General features: G+C 36.9%; 1 protein-coding gene across 1 annotated transcript in view; it reads right to left on the reverse strand.

Annotated features, from left to right (window-relative positions):
- Positions 1 to 21,036, reverse strand: part of LOC757340 (slit homolog 1 protein) — an 87,604-nt gene extending 66,568 nt beyond the window's left edge. Inside the window, exons 1-5 of the mRNA XM_030986121.1 lie at positions 20,947 to 21,036; positions 18,825 to 18,896; positions 15,601 to 15,672; positions 12,396 to 12,559; positions 4,498 to 4,636 (exon numbers count right to left, since the gene is read on the reverse strand). Of these exons, the coding sequence (XP_030841981.1) occupies positions 4,498 to 4,636; positions 12,396 to 12,559; positions 15,601 to 15,672; positions 18,825 to 18,865 (416 nt within the window). The 5' untranslated portion in view covers positions 18,866 to 18,896; positions 20,947 to 21,036. The remainder of the gene's footprint in view (positions 1 to 4,497; positions 4,637 to 12,395; positions 12,560 to 15,600; positions 15,673 to 18,824; positions 18,897 to 20,946) is intronic.
- Between the last annotated feature and the right edge of the window lie 886 nt (positions 21,037 to 21,922).

The following is a 21,922-nucleotide window of genomic DNA, read 5'->3' on the forward strand; positions in this document are numbered from 1 at the left end:
GTCAGAGAGAAATAAAAGCAGTCTGGCACCAGGGAGAAATAAATAGGAGCGATTGGAGTGAATGAACTTTTTTAAAGAGATTTTATGAGCGGAAATGGAGGTAGAGAGGGAGAGAGAGAGAGAGAGAGAGAGAGTGAGAGAGAGAGAGAGATGGAAAGAGAGAGAGTGAGGAAGAGAGAGAGAGAGAGAGAGAGAGAGAGTCAGAGGGGGAGAATAGAGAGAAGAATGGAGAAAAGAAGAAGAAAGGAGGAAGAGGAGGAGACGGAGAATAAACATTAATGTAAGTAAGGCAGTGAGAGCTTCAAGAATTATTAATGAAAAGAATAAATTTAGTAGGAGAGAGTGGGGAGAGAAAGAGAAATAGGCAGAAGAAGACCATCTATTGGAAGGATGAGAGATATAAAAGAAGAGCCAAAACACAACAAAAAAGTGGAGAGAAAGTGATCATAAGAACAAGAGAGATGGGTGATACAAGTGAAAGAGAAATAAGGAAAAGGAAAGATACCTTGTTTAAAGAAGTGTGAGTGGGGAAAATAACATAAAAGCAAGAAAAATATGACAGATGATGAGAAAATAAGAGAGAGAGAGAGAGAGAGAGAGAGAGAGAGAGAGAGAGAATGTGTGGTTGATAGAAATAAATTTCGAGAAAAAAAAAGGGTGGAGAATTTTTACAGTACCACGCCACTGATCCCCAATGAGTTGAAGTTCATTGAGAAAGACCGCTATTCCTTTTTTTGGAAACTTGTGAAAGCCGATAAAAACCAACGGTCAAAATTGCCCCTGGACATTGGACATTCCCAGTCTCTGGAGAGAGAAAATCAGCAACAAAAGAGGGGCTAGCAATAGGGGGCACTGTCCCATCACGGGGCTATGAAAATTAATCAAAACGTGATTAGGGGGGGTTATACAAATTTGATAAAAAACCTTCTTTGCAGATTTGCGTTCATTCTTGGGGGATATGCTCCAGGCGAAACAGATGGGGCGAGTTTAGGAGGTCAAAATAACTTTTTGGACTTGACCCTCTTTCTTCAATGTCTCCTCTCCCCATGGATCTATAAATAATTGTCGAGAGTCGATCATTTTTCATTCATTTTTCTTTAAAAGATTGTTATTAAAAAAAAAGTAGAGATTTATCGATGCAGAGGAAATTGGAATCTTCATGTTCATCCAACATTCCAATCTCCCTTTGAAAAGCATGATGTAATGAAACTTTGAAAGACGGAAGTCACCAATGAAAGGATATTGTAACTCATAACATCGAAAATAGCCTGTATTCCTTAATCCCATTCAATTCTTCCTGTACTGCTTTTCTGCTCTTTCAGCATTTGAAAGAAAATGACAAAGCCGATCCTGGAAATATAGATCATGATAAAACATCATGAAGCGAACAGGAAATTACATCAAGCGACTGGGACAGCGTCCAACACGCTATTTTAAAACAATGGGGATCCTTTTCTTGTCATGAGGGTGAAATTGCAAAATATTTAATGTTTTAGCATTTTCTCTAGACGTGTTGTGCATATGTAATGTATTTCCTCATAAAAAAACAGAATTCCTTATAAAATATTTTAACCCTTTCAAAGGTCTTTTTAAAATATCAAGACTAAAATTTGTCCTTTTTTTTTTAATTTTCTTTTTTTGCTTCATTGTTAAATTGAAGTTAGAAATTAAAAATTCAGAAAAAAAAACATAAACAGAAAGAAGAAAAAAAATACATCAAATCAAAGTGTGTCATTTTGACAATTTTTCTTTTCTTTTCTTTTCTTTAGGAGAGCTGCATAACATCTTTTTATGAACACAATGTCACAGTTCAACAATTCTCAATAAAATGTTATCCTGCCAAGAAAATATTTCTATGACTTTAATCAGAGTTGAAATAACAAAGTGTCTTGACCCCATATCTTGCTAACACTTCTAGGAAATTGATTTCTATGATTCAATACATGCTGCTGTTGATGATACAAATGATGAACCTTCCAAGTTTTATACTGACAAGCCAACACGTGAGTCACTTACATAAGAGGATGATGAATGCAGGAAATCGTAAAAACTATCACATTATAATGTAATGTTCAACATCAAATTGGGAATACAATGGCATTGCTCATCTATGACAAGCCAAGATGCAACTCAGTTACATTACTGGGATAACTTATAGGGAAAATAGTAAAAACTATGACATTATGATATTTTATACTAGGCCTACCTTGATATTAAACAGGTGGATTTTCCTTTAAACTGATGGAAATGATGAGTGATGTCATATTTCATGTAGTGACGCTATGAATAATTTGTACTTTGGAATGTCACTTGTACTTTTGGAACAAAACTTCTAGGGTACTCTTGTTAACAGCCCCCACCCCTTCATATGATTCTCCAATTGTCAACTTGTTTGAATACTTTCTAAAATGATGAAGCTAGTTTCAAAATCAGACTACTAACATGCTGATTGTGTCAACTGTGTTTTCGGTCGTCTTTTGTCAAAGTTGATTACTTTTCACATATCAAAACTTCCTACATCATTCCGGGACCTTTTCCTCTTTTTCGCTCTGTCACACTTCTAGGAAAGACGGTTGCCTAGCTCACACTGCTGTTCCCCACAGTTTCAATTAGAAATGATGGAAGAACATGAGTGTCAAGTTTGACAGGATAGATGGAAGAATCTATAAGTGCTTCCGCACCAACCCCAATCGCAACTGTGGCAACTTGGAAGTCCCACCCACCGGCCGAAGGGTACACATGCTGTTTGGAGGGACAGGTGCAAGTTTGCCTTGTGGAAACAAAGAATAAACCTCCTTTCTCTCTATTCTTACCCAATATTGCCATTTCCTTCTGGGATATCAAAACCAATTTGCTCTTACCAAAATTATATACACACCGAGCAAACAGGCACTCAAGTTCACGGCCAAACACTTTGCCTGTGACTTGTCAACAGTTGTTCCCCAGTCTTCCTCATTTCTTAACAAATTCAAGAGAATTTTCGATATTGACTGACTTTGCTCAGCTTTTCCCACTTCAACAAGATTCAAGACCCTTTCCTATAATTTTTGGTGGATTTCAATCAATTTGCCTAGTGCTAATCTTACGATTTGTATTTTCCTCCAAGTCGTCTAATTCCCAGGAATATCACTGCTCCCTTGAAAAGAATGAAGAGGAAATATTTTGGGGGCTTGTTCAAATGTTTTCACAGTTGTTCAAACCACACCTGGTGTTTGGAATTCTCAGGTGAGCTCCAGGTATACAAAGACTCTAACAAATATGTCTACATCATAACAAAATCAAGTTTTACATTTATATTTCTCCAATCCTGTTTTCTGTTCACACATTCGTTTCCTTCGTAATATTCATGACGGATCAAGTTCACAAGTGCAGGAAATTTCTAGCTGTTCTTGGTAATGGAAGAATTGTGTTCTTGGAAAAAGTATTTGAACAATATCTTGTCAAAAGATGTTAATGAAACACTAGAGCCAATCCCTGCCAATTAACCCTGCAAGGCGGTTCATGCCAGAAACATTATTTATACATAATTCTACAGGTGGTCCATGATATAACATTATGCATCTTTTTGTATTTATTCTTTCCATCAGCAGTATTTACAACCGCTATGTTGGCTCAGTCAGTAGAGCGTCCGCCTCACAAGCAGGAGGTCGTGGGTTCGAAACCCGGTCACGTCATACCAAAAGACATTAAAAGATGGGAGTTGTTGCTACCTTGTTTGGCGTCCAACAATAAGGGATAGAGAAACGTCGATCTGGCGCTGCTCAGTGGCTGCCGGGCTCACAATCAATTGGGCAAAAAGAATTTCTGGTTCGGTTCAATAAAATTTGGAGTGGACTTTAATTAAGGTTATTATTATTATTATTATTACACAATATCTTAAATGATGTTGCCCCTCTGAGAGCCAGAAGGGTGTAACTCTTCAGTACCCAACAAAATATCATACAAGTTTTATGCCCTTCCGGCCATTGATAGATGGATGATGAATCTATCTGCTGAAGGCCAATGTTAAAGGGACAAGGGTGATGTCTCTTTGGAGCCAACAGGCATTATCTCATATGATTTAACAAAGAGTTAATTAATGCCCTTTTGGCTCTAAGCAGTCAATATCTTGTTTCTCGCTTCAAGCAGATGAAACATGCATTTGATAACTAGAAATTAATGAATGAATGAATGAAAGAATGATGATGGAGGGGTGGATGGAGGGAGGGATGGATGGGTGGGTGGATGGATGGAGGGAGGGATGGGTGGGTGGGTGGAGGGAGGGAGGGAGGGAGGGAGGGAGGGATGGAAGGGTGGGTGGGTGTATGGACGGATGGATGGATGGATGGACGGATGGATGGATGGATGGATGGACGGATGGATGGATGAATGGATGAATGAATGAAGAAAGGAAGGAAGGAAGGAAGGAAGAAACAAACAAACAAACAAACAAACAATTGAATGAATAACAAATAAAAAATTACACATATGTGAAAAGATAAAGAAAGAAGTACTTACAGTTCCATCATATGATAGGGGAAGGTGAAGGGTAACTCGGTGAGTCCTCTGTTCCTGCAATCCACTGACTTAGAGGTGCATTCACACTTCGCTGGACAAAGCGGTTCCACTTCACACAATGCCTCATGGTTCTCATTACCTGTCAAAAAAATAGCAATAGAACTATCAATTATCTAGTAATAATATCTTTATTCAACAGAATGGCTTATCATTGTGTCACAGTTTAATACCTCTTGGATGAGTCATACAAGTAAATCTAACAACATACATTTATCAGAATTCTTTAATGTATCATACATCTTGATCATAATTCCATGTCAAAAATGACAAAAACATCTATCAAGATTAAAGATAGTGTATGTTTATGTATAATTATGGCTATACATTTTCATTCTTTTTCCTGTGCAGAAGAAGGTAACTGAAAAGAGTAACGAGCATGGGGAGGTTTTATAGGCAAAGAAAAGAAGACACATGTCTGCAAAACCACATTTTCTGTTTGACTTCTGAAAGCAACAAATTCATCTGAAACTAGATTATAGCAATGATGTTTGACAATGATTTTCATTAAAAAGAAGGATTTGAGGTAATAGACATGATCTATTTCATCCATGAGAATCAACGTAGCTAAATATGGAATGCCTGCCACTTGCATTTGACGAAGGATAATAATTTCCCCAGTCTTCATCAGGAAGACGTGACCGGGAAGAGAGAATTTCATGTTTGCCATGCTTAGTGGGTGGAAATCGAGAGCGGTCCGTTCAGCACGTACCCCAGACACTTCCATTGTTCTCCGCTTACAGCGCTTGGCCAACCGCAAATCTCATTTCATTTTAGAAACATGGTATCAAGAACACGTCTGATCAATACAAAAAATCCTGACTCCAACGGACGATGTTTGTGGGTTCTTTTGTGAGGAAATGAGAAGATATGCAGAGTAAACTTTTAGAAAAAGTGAGCCATTTTTTCCTTCAATTTCTCGAAAAGTAAGAGTAATAACATCTCTGGCCTGATTTCTTTGTACATTTGCTTTGCAGGCAGTCGCTACTAACTCTAAAGGATGTCAACAGTTCTGGGTAACAGTATCGCTCCATTCATGGGGATAGTGTGAATTTCGCAGCCCCAACGATTAACTTTCTTGTTTTGCCACAAGGCGAATGGATATCGGTTTCTACTGCAGACAGGGCTAGCTAGGGCACACATTTTGAAGTATTGAAAGAGAATAACCAACAAACGCATGCCAGGTACACACTAACAGGTCGACACACTCATATACAGTGAAGGGACAGACTACAAGCAAAAGATGTATTTTTTTAACAAATGTTTTCTTTGATTGAAAGATGGTAATTATATTGTGACTCTGATGGTTTCATCCCAAACTTACCATGGAAATTACAAGATAATGATTACACTAAAATATACAAATATAGACTACTTTGAGGGTCACGGTCACTACTATTTCCCAATACACTGATATCATACTGAAACATAATTCAAGAATGTAGGTGTTTCTGTTTGACTCTGAAAGCTGCAAATAGGAGATATATTTGAAGATAAAAACTGTATATTTTGAAGTATGCACATCCTATAAAAACAGCCCTGCCGATTTGAAACCCTCTAAATGGGCAAGCAAAGGAATTTTTAAGAGAGAAGAAGTTTCCAAATATTATGACTAACAGTATGATTCAAAATATATAGAAGTGTCGGTAAACATGAAACGGAAGACAGAGATATGAAAATTGGATCACCTACATAATACAGGGTGACAAAATTCTGGGTAGACAGAAAATCTTGTTCAAATACATGAGTCATGTATCAGTAAGCAACAGCAAGAAACAAGAAAGAAAGGCACATTAGGAAGAAAATCGATGCCGGAATAAAATTGTGAACAAGAAATGGAAGATGCATCAATGCTGAGATGCATGGATGCATTTAGAGGTGTTTAAACTCGGGGAAAAGATGAATAGAGGAGGAAAAACGGAAGACCCATTACAAGTATCCATGACGATGAGTATCATACCTCATTCCATTGATTCACCAGCGAGCCCATACATGGATGCTGGTGGTGGAGGGGGGATAATTTTCTACCCTCCGAGGTTTCTCCGCCTGAGGAGAGCCGAAGAGGCCGAGGCGAGATGGCAAAATCAGATTTGAGCGGCGAGCTCTTTTGTAGAAGGTGTTACTGAATCGGTGTCTGCCTCCAAGCTACGATTTCACATTTCTCGGTAACCTGTACAATTGGATTTGTATTCATCTATCTCTTTCTCCGTCTCTCTCTGTCTGTCTCTGTCTCTCTGCCTATCCTCTATCTTTCTCTCTCTCTCTCCCTCTCTCCCCCTCTCTCTCTCTATTTCTCTTGGATATCATTTTATTGAATTCTTTCTATTCTGTCCTTTTCTATTTTTATCTTTCTTCTTCATCATTTTAGCTGGATTGAATAATGAAATAGATGTTTCAGAAATAATTTGCTCCCCGTTCCAAACATTGCACACATATTAATCTGTCATCCTATGAGTTTGTATGATTAATTCTAAATATTCATAGCTTTGTGCACTGTTCAAGCAATGCAGTTTTATTTGACATTTATAACCATGTCCCTCTAGTAGGATGCAAATCTGCTGGTCCCCTGGTTCTTTACCTGCAATGTATTATTGTACTCAGGTAAACATGAATATTAATCATAATGAAATCAACTAAAAATGGATGTCAAGCAGAATCATAGCATATGTCCCTAGCTGCTTGCGTGTGTTACTCCCTTATTATGAGGTGGAGAACTTTGGAGGAATTTCAAAATCAGACTTGGGTGTGACAGTGAATAAGCCTTGCAGATGAAGTCTGTATAGACCTGTCCTCATCAGACCAAAGTTGCAAAATAACCCGCTATTTTAACTAGCCCAATCTCAAATCAGCCAGCTTTTTTGCATCTTTATCATCCCGCAGTTGCAATAAGCGGATTATTTGGTCAAGAAAGTATCCCAGGAACTATTGGTTTTGTTTCCAAGATAGCCGCTAATTTGCGCCCGTCCAAGCTAGTTAACGATGAGAGTATCAGTCTGGTGAAGACGCAGTTTTAAACTTCAGAGAAAATATCCCGTGTCTGAAAATAGCAGGTTATTTTGCAACTTCAGTCTGATGAGGACAGGCCTTCTGTCCCTGCATCTAGACGGGCATCAAGGTGATGCAGACATAGAGAGAGTCTCTGCGTCCAGACTAGCAGGGCTTGTCAGCCCCATCAAGCCAGGTGCGCTCCAGATGAGACCCGCTGGAGGCGTGCATGGGGAGGGTAGAGCGGGTTAACCTGCCCTGACCCCCTCTCTACTCTTAACAAAAAAAGGGATCCTTAGGGGTGTATACCCACTACCCCAACTCCAAAATTTACCCCCAAATTACATACCTCAACGGAGGGTAGATTGGGTTAACTCGCCCTGAATCCCTCTTCTTCTACAAAACACAAGGGATGCTTAGGGTTGAACCCACTACCCCTACTCTAAATGTGTAGACCTTAAATCGCAGACATCCATTCATGAGGTATCTACAACAAAAAAAATGTATCATTAACAGACATATTATCAAGACAGAATTTTTCTCCATATGCCTGTAGTTCTCAAGAATTTAGTGAGTGGTCCAGTTTCTAAAATTTCCATATGTTAAATTACAGAATTAAAATAGAAATTTGTTCAATTTATACAAATGTCTTGCCTGTCATATCACCAACATTTCAGTCATGTGATTAGAGTCCAATTGGTCTATACCATCCCCCACGCCCACTCCCCTTATTCAGTTCCAACCTTTGCTGGAGATCAAAACTTAAAAGAGATGGTAGCTTACAGGCGGGAGGGGCTGCGCACCGCACCCGGTTGGTCTGGGAGGGTACAGGGTGGAGCCGAGGGAACGGAGCTTTCCGGGGAGCAAGAGGGGTGATGGTGGAGAGGGGAAAGTGATTGGTGGAGATTGAGTGCCAAGTGCCTGCTTGCTTTAGATGGCTGGGTCTGACAGGTAGGTATGCCGAATACACTGGGATTTCGCCTTCACTCCGCTAAAGAGATGCTGACATAGGTAGAACTACAGGATCGAGCTAGGACCAGTCTAGCCCACTCTCATTACTTTTATAAATGCTAAACTAAATGAAATTATTTATGCTGACAAAGGAATATCTATAGGGAGGACAAAAGTAACTGATTTGTTTAAAAAAATGAATACATGTAATTATAAAGATCTAATATTTACATCTATCCAAAATCTATCCTTGAATAATCAGGAAAACAACTCTTTTCTGTTCTTAAGTACATTCCTTTGGTGAATTCAAATCTTAAGGATCTGAAAATTGAAATTGGGAGTCAAATATAGCACTTTCAATGACTTATGCCAATTCTAATACTTTATCTTAGTACATCCCTCACCTTTAATTCTATCATCACGGTAAGAATGCTAATTTGAGCATTCAACAGCCATTTCCAAGTCGTAAAAGTACTTCCACTTGACGAAATCTTGATATTTGTTAGGAAGAAAACATTAAGTTTGGCACTTAATTGCCACCTTAAAAGCATTTTTCATTCATTTTTTGAATTTGTACCTTTCTTTATGATCATAATAAGAAAGTGAAACCGTCCATCATTCACTTAAGTGTTGGCAAATTGGCAACATTTTGACAGGTATACACACAAGGTGTCAAGGATGGTGTCGGATTATCAACGCAGGTGAAAGGGATAAAGAGGAGCGGCTCTGAGGCTCAAATTATATTTTTGAGAGGTTTTTGAAAAGATTAGACTCCAACATAAAGTATTTTATGTATTTTTTTTAAAAAAGAAACAAGATTGTCAAATGTTCAAAAGCTTGGGTCAAACCTATTCTATATCAACCTAAGGCAATTTTAATAGCCTTGTGCGTCACCTATTGAAATGTGCGAACATGACAATTGACATGTGTAATACATAATCTAAACATGATTTTTATGGAACATACAATGGGGTTTTGAATTGCTATCATGTTTTTACCTTGGCATAAATATTCACAAATAAACAACAACAACAACAATATCATTTTTTTTTTCTTTTTTTTTCTTTTTTCTTCACCCTACTCCTGTGAAAGATGTATTATTTAAATGCAATATTGAACATTTTGCGACGAACCTGTTTTGCTTTTATGAAACATTTATTTTCATTTCTCTTTTTTCCTTGACCTTATCCTATACAAATATGTTTTACAATGAACGTTTCAATTTTAGACCTTTATGTTCTATGAAGATATCTTCATGTATATAATATATGTGCAGACTACGCCAATCTGAACAAGGCCAGCGCGGGCCATGTGAACAGGGGTCTATGATTAAGAAATTGATATTTTAGCACTTTTCAACACTTGTGTATACAATTAGCCCTGGCATTAAATCTTATATGTGATTCAGCTGTGTCTAAAGCTTATATGAGAGAAAGTAATATATCTCAAAAGGCCAATTCTATAAACTTTTATATTCCATGTGAGACCTTAGGAGGCAATAAAAGTGGTCCCTGTTTTCAATCATATGTAATGACTTGTAACAATAATCTGCTAGATTTATAATAACCCAAACCCATAAAACGGCCATCACTTGTATACGGGCTTCCTCTCAAGATCATTGCTACTTTAAAATTAAAGGGACGCCATCACATCTTTGATGCTTTATTCCACTCTTGAATCACCAGTGTGAGGCCCACAAGATGTGTAAATCATTCGATAAAGTGATATGACAATTAATGTCTCACTAACAAGTGTTGAAGTGAAATATGGTGACGCCATCTAGGGGTGAAAACAAGTTTCTGATGACTCTTTCTGAATGCAAGCTCTATTGGACAGGTATCCCTCTTAATACAGTGTCTCAATTTTTCCTCCAGAGGCATTTCCTCGTCAAAGACATACATGTAGGGGCAGGGTTGGGGGTGCAATTGAGTTTTAGGGTAGGTTTATTGTTAGGGTTGAGGGCAAATTGTAGTGTTTGGTGAAGGGTTGCACTTAGAAATTCAGTTATCGTATGAAAATTAACTGTGGATCGGATTTCATGAGAGCATGAGTGGAACCTCCATAGGAATATTAGAACATGATCACTGCCCAGCCCTCGTATCACCCCTCCCCCAAAAAACAACAACAACAACAACATAAAACCAACAAACAGGCACATGGAAATGGGAGAAAAGGCTCTTTGTCCAACTGTCTGCTTCATATGTGAACCATGTTGGCTGTACTACATGTATTTCTCTCACACACACTTGCATTAAAGAAACATGACAATTAAATTATTATGACTCTTACTCATCAACTAATAGCAAGGATACAGAGGTTTTATTAGCCTTGTTAAAAAGTGGGAAAGAGGGGGGAAAAGGGCTCAGCATGACATGGAGTGATCGATTAAAAAAATACAAGACTTTGTGAAAATATATTTGAACAAGAATGATGGAGAGAACACTTGAGGGGGGAGGTAGAGAGAAAGAGAGGAGAGAGTTGGGACAAGAAAATGAAAAAGAGGTTGATGCAAATATTTTCAGAAATGAAATGGGAAGGGGAAGAACATAAGGAGAAAAATGATGAGAATACTGATGAGTGTAACAAGTACATATTTCCAAACACAAAAGAAGATGGGGGAAGTAGAGAAAAAGTATGGGGCAGAGGGAACGATAGAGGTACAGATCAAGATAGGGAGAAAGGAGACAGAGGGAGAATAGAGGCAGGAGTGGGAGAGGGAGTGGGAGAGGGTAAGGTGGAGAGAGAGAGAGATGGGGGAAACAAGTATTGCACTCATTTACATACACCATCATATTACTTCCAGACAGTTAAAACTCAAAACAGTCCAAAGGTCCTACACCCCTGCTAGTCCTCCTCTTTCTAAAAGTGCCCCTCAACCCTTCCCATCCACAGCTGCTCCTAAACACACACATTATCACTTAGAACTCCTCTTCAGCTCGGCCCCAGCCAAACTCAGTAACCATGACAACCGAGCACCGCCATGCAAGCGGAAATGGGTTGTATTTCTACCTTGCATTATACTTTAGTCATGAATTCCCAATAGCTGGGGCCAAGTGACACCAAATTCTGAAATTCCTCTGATATCATTTCATGGGAGACGATGATATATGAATCATAGCTTTTGTTGGGAATTTCGGAGCCAGTTTTCTTTCTCTCTCTCTCTCTCTCTGGCAGGAGTCAAGTTGGAACGATTTCAAGGTTAGAATTGGTCATCAGTCATCAGCAAGATAGGTTTTGAAATATTCATGCTTAAGCCCTGCTAGGCCACAGACAGCAGAGCAGGCGTGGTAATTGCCAATAGCGATTTAGGGTGAAGCTTTCTAATTTTGTCACTTTGAACCTCGTCACAAACAGGTGATGATATACACCGTAGAGTCTGTTTTCAAACTTTCCTACCTATCGCTACATGCAGACAAATACTGTAATACTCAGGAGTCAGGCCCACAAGCTTTCCAATGTAATACAAAATTTCAAAAGTGAAAAGTAACTAATCTTATCCATAAGTAAGTGATTTAAAATGTTTTCAATAATATTTCAAATACTTGTTGATGTTGTTTTACTCACAAAACAAAGGGTTGAAGAGGAAATCAAAGAAAGTAAACTAACCTCTAAATTTAGCAGCAAAAAGTTTGTTTGTTTAATTCAAAATCATCATTACAATTTAAAATGTTAGGCTTAAAACAAAATTAAGAGTGGTTTTCATATATGCTCTGGATGCTATTGGTCTCACTGGTGGTGAAGAGACCAAGATGGATGTTAGGTCTTAAACATAGAGCAAACCAACTTGCCAGCATTGTCATAATCATCATCACCATCATCATCATCATCATCATCATCATCATCATCACCATCATCATCATCATCATCATCATCATCACCATCATCATCATCATTATCAATCATACCTGTACATCTGAAGTCACTAGTCTGTAGTTCAGCCACCTTGAGTCCATGAAGCTGTCGAGGGGTCTCGCAGGTGGTGAAGAGACCAAGATGGATGTGGGGTCTTAACCAAAGAGCCAGCCAACTCAGATGACAGTCGCAAGCCAATGGATTCTTGGAAAGTCTCCTGAAGTAGTCAAAAACAAGTTTAAGATTTAAAAGTAAAATATGAAAAATCATGCTAACTATCCATATTCACTTGACCTATTGAACAAGAAGCTGGGGAAAACTTGGACTGGATTCTTTGGGAAATACATGCTATATGGTATATAAAAATGAAATTGTATCCAATTGATTAAATACTACTTAAGCGTTAAGTCGAAAGGTAACATAAACTGATAGTGGCATACTTGTCTTTATGTTCACAACAAACTGAACATACTAAATCCAGTTTCAGTTCTATTGTTAGTGAGTTTGAATATAATTCGGCCACCTCAAAAATAAAGTCTACTCTTTCTTTTTCTTTCTCCTTCAATTTCATGTGAAGACAAATTAACACAATTTTTGAAAAACCTGGAAATATTCAATATTTATTTCAGCCGATTTACCCACAAGTTATCATTTGTGTTTTGCATCATTTGGAACTAAAAGTCAAATCATCCAAGACCTCCTTATTTCTCAAATCATTGCTTCCTTCATCTGACAAAACAATTCCAAATTTGTGTGCACTGTTTTCCCTGCTCTTGTCTCTTAATTCAGCCTGTAGAGATAGCTTTAGTTTCAAGGAAGACTTCTTTTTACAACTTGTGAAATGAAAAATATTATCTTCTCTGTCTTGAGCACGCACTTATCAGATGAATGTCTTTACCGATCAGTTGCTACACGTTTTCCCCATGCATTTAAAGCGACTATTCTTCACTTCAATCATCATGGTGTTACACCGCAATCAAAGGTCGGTGACCGTGACCAAGCTAATAGTGTTTTGTCTGAACAGGTATCTATCCTACTATCGCATGGAGCAATTTTCAACAGGACTATCATGTGACTTCATTCACCGACTCGTTTTCATCACTTCTCCTAACCCCTTCGTCCCCCGTCCAATTAGGGTACGGTTTCGGTGACGTCAAAACCAAACAAGACAACTAAAAATCCCCATCAGAGTCGGAGGTGGCATTGAAATTTTATTTATTCCCTTGATCTGTTCTTAACTACATGCAAACGTCACAGGTCTTTTTATCTATTTTCTTTTCTTTTTATTTTGTAGAAGAGTGCTTACAAAAAAGCCTTGATGATAATTACTATCTCACTAAAGTACATGCAAGAACTGAGATGACATTCTAAATTTTATTCTTATGGCCTTAACGGTAGTACGCAGTATTGATCATGGCCATTGATTTGGTGGAAAGTTTAATTTTCTTGGTGCATCTAAGTTTTCTAAACCTAAATCACTACACTTGCATTACCATAAATGTATCAAATGCAGAAGTACTTGTATCTAAACTTACATGATTTCAGAGAATCATGTTGTATTCTAACCCACTGTTATTCAAAACATTGTCAAAACTCTCCTCAAAGTAGTTCAATATAAAATTACATTCAAACTTTTTTGTTAATACTTTCACTTATTTCCTACCTTGACTGAAATTCATAACTACCGTTATTCTGTAAATGTAATTTGCATTTTGACACGTTTCGACATAAAAATCAATATTGTATATCATCCATTTCCATTTCCCATTTGAGGCTCAATTTTATCTCCCATCTTCATTCGGAAAGTGTCAAAGTTTTGAAACATCAAACATAGCATGTCCAAATCTTCCTTTCCTCGATAAATATTGAAAATGAAACAGAATCATATTCTCTAAGTTAAGTCGAACATGACATCAGCCTTGATGGAAACAAATATAGATTGATTTAGATAGTGCCATAATTTTGAAACATCAAACATATTTGTCCAAATCGACCTCTCCTAGATATATATTAAACATGAAACAGTATCATGTTCTCTCACAAGACATCTGGCTTAATGGAAACAAATAAAGATTGATTTAGAAAGTGTCATAATTTTGAAACATCAAACATATTTGTCCAAATCTACCTCTCCTAGATAAATATTAAACATGAAACATCCTGTTCTCTAGCAAGACATCAGGCTCAATGGAAACAAATACATGTATAGATTGATTTAAAAAGTGTCATAATTTTGAAACAACAAACATAGCGTGTCCAAATCTTCCTCTCCTCAAATAATATTGAACGTAAAACAGATCATGTTCTCAAATTTAAGTCAAACATGACAACAGCCTTAATGGAAACAAATATAGATTGATCTGCAAGAGAAGACATTGATGTATGTACATGTGTATCCGAGAGATGCTTAAATTACCCAACACAAACAGTGGTTACCCATCGCGTTCTTAGGAAACAGACAAGACGTTTGGGAAGGTATATTTTCATGAAAAGAGATTTGCAGAAGAAACCTTTCAGTTTAAAATCATCTCTCACACTTCAATGCTGATATTGTAAGTGAATACGACACCCCAAACACATTTCCATTAAATCTACCGCTTGAATTAGTTCAGACTTCACAGCATACAACATCAAATCATATGTCATGATATTGTAAGTGAATAAGACACCTCAAACACATATCCATTAATTCTACAATCTGAATTAGTTCAGAGCATACAACATGTATCAAATCGTATTTCATGGAGTACAGTGATACATCTCAAACAAATAAAAAGCATGCCATATCTTTCAAATTTCCCATCAAACAGTGATGTTGAATATATATATTTTTCTTTTCTGACACAGCAAAAAGTGAAAACAAGACACTATAGAAGTAAACTATCTCTTCACTCAATCTCACTTCTTCTCAATATATCAGATTCTTACCATTCAGGTAGGACAAGCTTCAAATTCTAATAATATCACCATTAAATAATTGTCAGCTTTTACAACTACTTGATTAAAGGATAGCTAGAATGACAATCAATATCTTCAACTCTTTAAAAGTTACAAAAGAAGTTTGGAAGACTCTTTTTTTTTTAATACCAGTATAAAAGCATATATTCATTTCATAAAAATTCAAACAGATTTCAAAATACTGTAAACCATTTTCATAAGTCATAACCTGAAACATATACATAGTTTTTGTTCTTTATAATGATCATATACTTTTTAAGTGTATAAGCAAATTTTTAAAATAAATAATAATCAACTTACAGTTGTTTGAGGAAACTCATATGTGTGAAGCTGCTACTGCTGAGCGTTGTCAAATTGTTGTCATTCAGATATCTAAGAAACAAAAATTGAGACAGAAACATGATGAATTCTTGTGCGAGTATGCATTTCCTTGTATTGCTTTTCAAAATATTTTGAAGAAAATAACATCATCATCACCATTGCAAAAACCATTGCAAAACCCTCTGCGAAAACTTAAGATTAATGGTTCCTCTTTAAGAAAAAGGGATTATTGCACCATTTTCAATTGGATTCTTTGTTTTATTATTAAAGGAGAGTTTAAACCTTAGAAAAATCTAGAAATCTATTTTTATCAACGTTTTTTATTTCAAGAACATTTTTTGGGTAAAGTTTGTCACATACTGGTATAATACCATGTACATCAATGGTAAAATGAGAAGAAAAAACTTGCTTTGTCAATAAATTGAAATTTCATATTTCTAGTAAACTGCTTTAATCATTTTTGTGAACAACGATCATGAATTGATCTATCCTTCAGACAGGTCACCAATGGAACCAATTATCCATGTTTCTGTCAGCTCTCATATCCCAGAATTCTCTGACCTATCGATTACCTTCCACGGGAGAGAGCTAGACAGACTCCTAAGTCGATGAATGAGATAACTCGCACAAATTAGACCGTGCCCTCGTAATGAACTTATTGAAATTTGTCTCCTTGAAGGTTAAAAGGATAGACCGGGAGCCTTCTAGCGGATATAGTCATTGGACCATATTCCCATCTTAACCAGAATTATCATTTTAATTGAAATGAAGATGATGATACCATTAAACACGGGACAAAATTTTACGCATCGTGAAAATAAAAAAACAGCAAACACACCCTGTCCCTTCTCAATTATTCAAGTCTTCATTTTTATTTCAGGGATATGCACAAAGTAGGAGTGTTACAATGCAGTAATTCAAAAGGTTTTATTCCAAAACTAAAATGCACTTTGAAGCATATGCCTCTAAGTATACACTGGGTATACAACGGAATAGGTAAAACTGGGAAATGGACAAAGATATAATTTTAAAAAAAAGAAATTTCAATCTAATGACCATTATGCACTCGGATATTTAACAAAGTAGCTCCATTTCCTACTCTTTTATTATACAGCAAAATTCAATGGTTAAGGAAAGGACATTACAACTGCAACTTTTTGATACAGCAGTAACAACCAAATCCAATTAGAATTTCTACTATCATCAACTCGGACCACGTACTACTGATCTTGTCTAAATTGTGTCTTGCTTGTAGCAAAGTTCTTAATTCAATTAAGTTTTTAATGCAATACATACACTACATGTGAAATTTCAAATGTGAACATCCTATTCCTTTAATTTGCTATATTACAATTATTGTTTGCACAACGACAGTCTCGAAATTGAATTACCATTAAGTTAAGAGCTCGCTCTTTTAAATCAATAAGGGAGTCAATATGTCCTTTGTGAAATATCATTATAACACTGCCTTAATTACATCCCTATCCTTCCACTCTAATCAATTGATTTCCGTCAATAAACAATGGGGTTTCTCCCATCATTCCCGGGTTGTTTCAATGAGATATGGATCATATTCGGGGGTGAAACTGAGGAAGGTATGTTCACACAGCTGCGAAAGGTGTGTTCCCATAGCTTTGACAAAGTGACTGGGAAAAAGGACCAAAGAACTGGGATACAAGTTTGTAAAAACTTTAAAAGAAATAACTTCAGAGTTATTTCATTGCCATATTGTATTACCTACATCATCATGTTCTTATTACATAATGTCATTGTTATGTTCACACATCGCAATAGGTGATGTTCACACATCTATTAAAATTGTCACAGGTTGATTTCTTGAAATTGTTTGTGATTGTGTTTAGTGTGAAAGAAACATCTTAATGGAATCTTTAAAATCAACTGAAAACATTTTCAGAAAAATCATCCTGCGTTTTTACAGCAAGATATCACTTTCAGCTCATTCCTTTGAACATGTTTCAGTTCCTAAGCATACATTTATTTATTTATTTATTTATTTATTTATTTATTTATTTATTTTAATAAAACTGGAAATGAATAAATAAGTGTTAAAAGAGCTTTCCCCAATCATAATCCATCTCACCATTTTTTTCTTTCGTGAAGCCAAAATTTGATGAACGTTATCATAGCATTATGCTTTACAAATACAAGTAATCAAAATCATAACATTCAAGTGATTGACAGTTTGCCTAACCATCAATCACTTCTTCTTCATGTGAATGTTGTACAAATAAACCATTTTGAAATATATAGCCTGGTGAGGGGTTGATGCAATGTGTGAGAGTGGTGGATTCCAAGATATGCAGTCCAATGAATTGGAGTGAACATGGATACGTGTACATTCCCCTTCTGTTATGTTTGGTGATTATGTGCAATGTGTATTTGGTTGGGGAAGGTTATTTAAGAGCTTGGTATAATCGCCAGCCCATTAGGATAATGAAACAATTACCATGATTACAAAGTAGAAACAGCATGAGCAGTGACTCACTATACACCGATTCGGTTTGGGGGTTTTATGTACCTGCCCGCCGGTGGCGGCGCTATAACTGGGGGGCTTCTCCGATCCAGCTGACAGTACAGAGAGCTCGAGAGCGGTTACTAGCTAGCGGAGCAGCGACCCTGGCCGGCCTGGGCGAGGTTCGGTATAGGTATAGCATACCCGTTGCAATGTAAGCTAGCTAGCTGCAGTCAGACGCCCCCCAGTTATGGCGTCACCTTATGAAGGCGCACTTCCACCAGAAGTCGCCCGAATCGGTGTATAGTGTAGGAATGTTCCTCAAAGTCTGTGGTGTTGGTATATACATGGCAATACCGTAATGTACACATGTAGGTTACATACTATGGGGAGATGATGAAGCTCAGATAAATGTTGTCTTTTGGGAGGATAGGATTGATCTTAAAGCCCCTCTGCACTAGTTTGGCCAGGAGGGATTAGACCTCCCTGCATGGTCACGGACAGGTGGTTATCTCATCAAATCAGCTCTCAATTAACATAAGAAAAAGGGGATCATGGGGGACCAATGGTCACCAATTAGGCTTTGTTTGCTATATAGAGGACGCAAGTACCTATAAGTGGTGCAGTGGGGCTTTAAACCCTTGATTACTGAATTCATTCATTCCCATATGCTTAATACAGTAGCCACCCATTACCAATAGGTAAAGGGTTAATATCATTCAATACTTACAGAGTTTCAATGAGTTTGAGAGGTCTGAAGGAGCCACTCATAATGCAGAGGATTTGATTGTTGTGTAGCCGCCTGTAGAAGAGAGAGAGCAAACAAAAGTGGATTAATAAAAAATGATTTCTCAATAATGATTATTTAATAGACAGTTGGAATTTGATGATTGACATTGGAATTGATATATAACCAGTGCTTCATTCTAGTGAAAAATTGATTGGAAATAAATAACTAACAAATTTCTATTACATCATGAAGATGAGTTCGCTTTTAAAAATTGAATAAACTACAATTTTCCCACCTGATTTGATTTAACTTTTTGTTTTGTAATTCATACTTTTTAGATCAAGAAAGACATAAACAGCCTTTTGGCTTTTTGGGTCATATCTCTCTCATTCTGTCTATGATAAACCGATCTCCTTCCTTTTTCTTCTCCCTCTTTCCCTGACACCGCCCCCCCCCCTCCCCCCTCCAGACTCTTTCTGTAGTACCCCTATTGTGTCTATTTTACTTTGTTCCTGTCTCTCTACAAGAAACTGTGTAGCCCGATTATGGAAATAAATCAAACAAAACAAACGGAAACAAAATGTAGAAAGGTTTGTAAAGCATATATCTGGGAACTCCCATCAGATTAAAATACAATAGTTTTGAACAGTAATTATGATAAAAGTAGCTTTTCTTCTATTCAAGAGTATGATTTATTTGCTTTCAAGGGATCAACATTTACATAGTTGTGATAAATAGGAGGTAATCTTTTATAAAATTATTCTTTGTGTTTGAAGGAGAAATGTGACATGAATGGTCTTCCGCTCACAAAAGTCGTAGCTAATCTGGACTACTCAAAGTGCAGAGTTCAATTAATCTTGAATAATGTCAAACATACTGCTGATACATTCTTTGAAATGTTTATTCCATTAATCCTGATTGAGATTAATCAACCCATTATGAATTGATGGGAAGGAGCTTAAAACGTTAGGGCCCTCGCTGTTGCATGAAACTTCCCATTGATGGAAATGTTGCCATTAATGGTAACTTCCACGGAAACCTTGATTTGAAGATGCCATGATAGTTGATATTGATGACAAAGTTAACTTCACTTGTAAGTTTTATTAAACAGGGGCCTTAATATATTTAAAAGGAACTAGTCATCAAAATACCTCTTTAAAGAAGTAATATTTAAAGATAATTCTTTGAAATTTACATACTGACAAACCCCAAAATTCAGGGACAGATATTTTGAGCAACTGGTCCCCTTTCATATCAATCATGGAATCATATGACTTCAGCCGGGAATGACCAAACAGACATGCAGTGATGAAAATCTATTTAAGAATGTCCTTGGAATGCTAAGATATCTTTCCTAGGTACCTCTTTGCAACCTTACATGAATCGCAAATTTGCATGACGCAAGTATATCATACTAATTGCTATGTCTTCCCATTGTTTGGTATGTATGCTGGTGGAACTGAGCCCTCCTTATTGTAAAATATCAAGCACCGGTAAATCCTAAACCTTTTAATCGCATTGTATACAAGATGGGGGCAGTAGCAGAATATCAATATTTAGAAGGTAATTACAGGGTAGGTCCTGTCAAGAATGGCATCAATACTGCTTAATTATGTATGCTTATGTGCTAATGTACATAAGCTCCTATTTTAAATCTCATTGAAGAGGCTGAATTGTATTTTGATCTATTTGAGGCAGGGGAAAGTAACATTTTATAGGATTTGGGAGGTAACATTTTCTCTTTCACTAATTCTAATTCCACAGTTGGTGAATGCATTTTGGTTAGCCTTGCAAAACAGAAAAGAAGCCAGAGAAAGGGGGGCTTTGCATAGTTGAGAAAGAGAAAAAGGAAAGAAAAAGAAGAGAAAGAAGAGAAAAAGTGAGAAAGAGGAGGGACAAAAGGGGAGAGATGACATCTAGCATGTTAAAAATATCATATTACATGTACTAATTTGACATCTTTGTCACTCCTCTGTCCTTTAAATGTTAATTGAACATTTTAGTTTTCATAAATGATATCTTTCAAACATGTACCTTTTGCTTCTCCATCTGTATCTCATTTCTTCTCATTCCTTTTGTATCATTTTCAAATTAAATTGAGTAAATTAATCGTTATACTTACAAGTCCCTGAGTAATGAAGCTCCACGGAATACCTTTCGGTCAATTTTCACCAGCTGGTTATAACTCAGGTCTCTGAAAAGATAAGAAAAGAGAAAAAATATTTTAAAGAAAATTAAAATACTTCAGATTTTGTTTATCATGTCAGTGATGTAAGCGGAGGGTGTACAATCAGCTTGAGACCAGTCTGGCCTAAGTAGCTCAGTTTCAAGGCTCAGTATAACTCAGTATATTCCCAGTATAACCTATATAGTTAGAGGATGTGTCAATATCAAAATAGGACATCCTATTGAGTCAAGCCTACCAAATATAGTTTCAAATCTCAGTCTTGGTAGCTGCTACAGCGCTTGACAATTAAGGATAAAAATACAATACATACATGAAATATGTCTTGGATAGAAAATAATAATTCATAAGGAAAATTTCAAAAGATACTGGGCATGGAAGTGAGGCTATACATCGGATTTGCACAGGGACAGACCAAATCCTGATATATTGCCCAGCCGATGATAAGATCAAGACAAAATTTATCAATTCACAACAGAACACAGATTCATCATTTCTTCCTTCCCCTACAAAGGCTGGCGTACTAGATCACACTTCCACATCTCCCCCCTAAGTGAAAAAGGATCATCGATGGAACACTAGAGGTACTAGCCAAACGCTCTGGGGTAAAAAGAGAAGACCGGTATGGCTGGCGTATGATGGATTACGCAGCGAGCTCGCAGGCTCATAGAGCTTTATAACCAGTGGCTTTCTTTCTTTTCTTTCATGTCCTGAGAATGGTAGAAGATAGATCTCGTGGCAGATACATTCAATAAGATTTATGGGTTGGTATCAGCTTGAAACATAAACATCTTGCATGAAGTTACAGTTAAGTGAAAGCAGTTGATGGATGGGTTTCTTTAGAAAGGCTTTGTACTACATCAAGATTTGATCACCATAATCACAATCATGTCTTTTGTGACATTTATCTTTT

The sequence above is a fragment of the Strongylocentrotus purpuratus genome, unplaced genomic scaffold, assembly GCF_000002235.5.
Source record: "Strongylocentrotus purpuratus isolate Spur 01 unplaced genomic scaffold, Spur_5.0 spur5_scaffold_15, whole genome shotgun sequence".
NCBI lineage: Eukaryota > Metazoa > Echinodermata > Echinoidea > Camarodonta > Strongylocentrotidae > Strongylocentrotus > Strongylocentrotus purpuratus.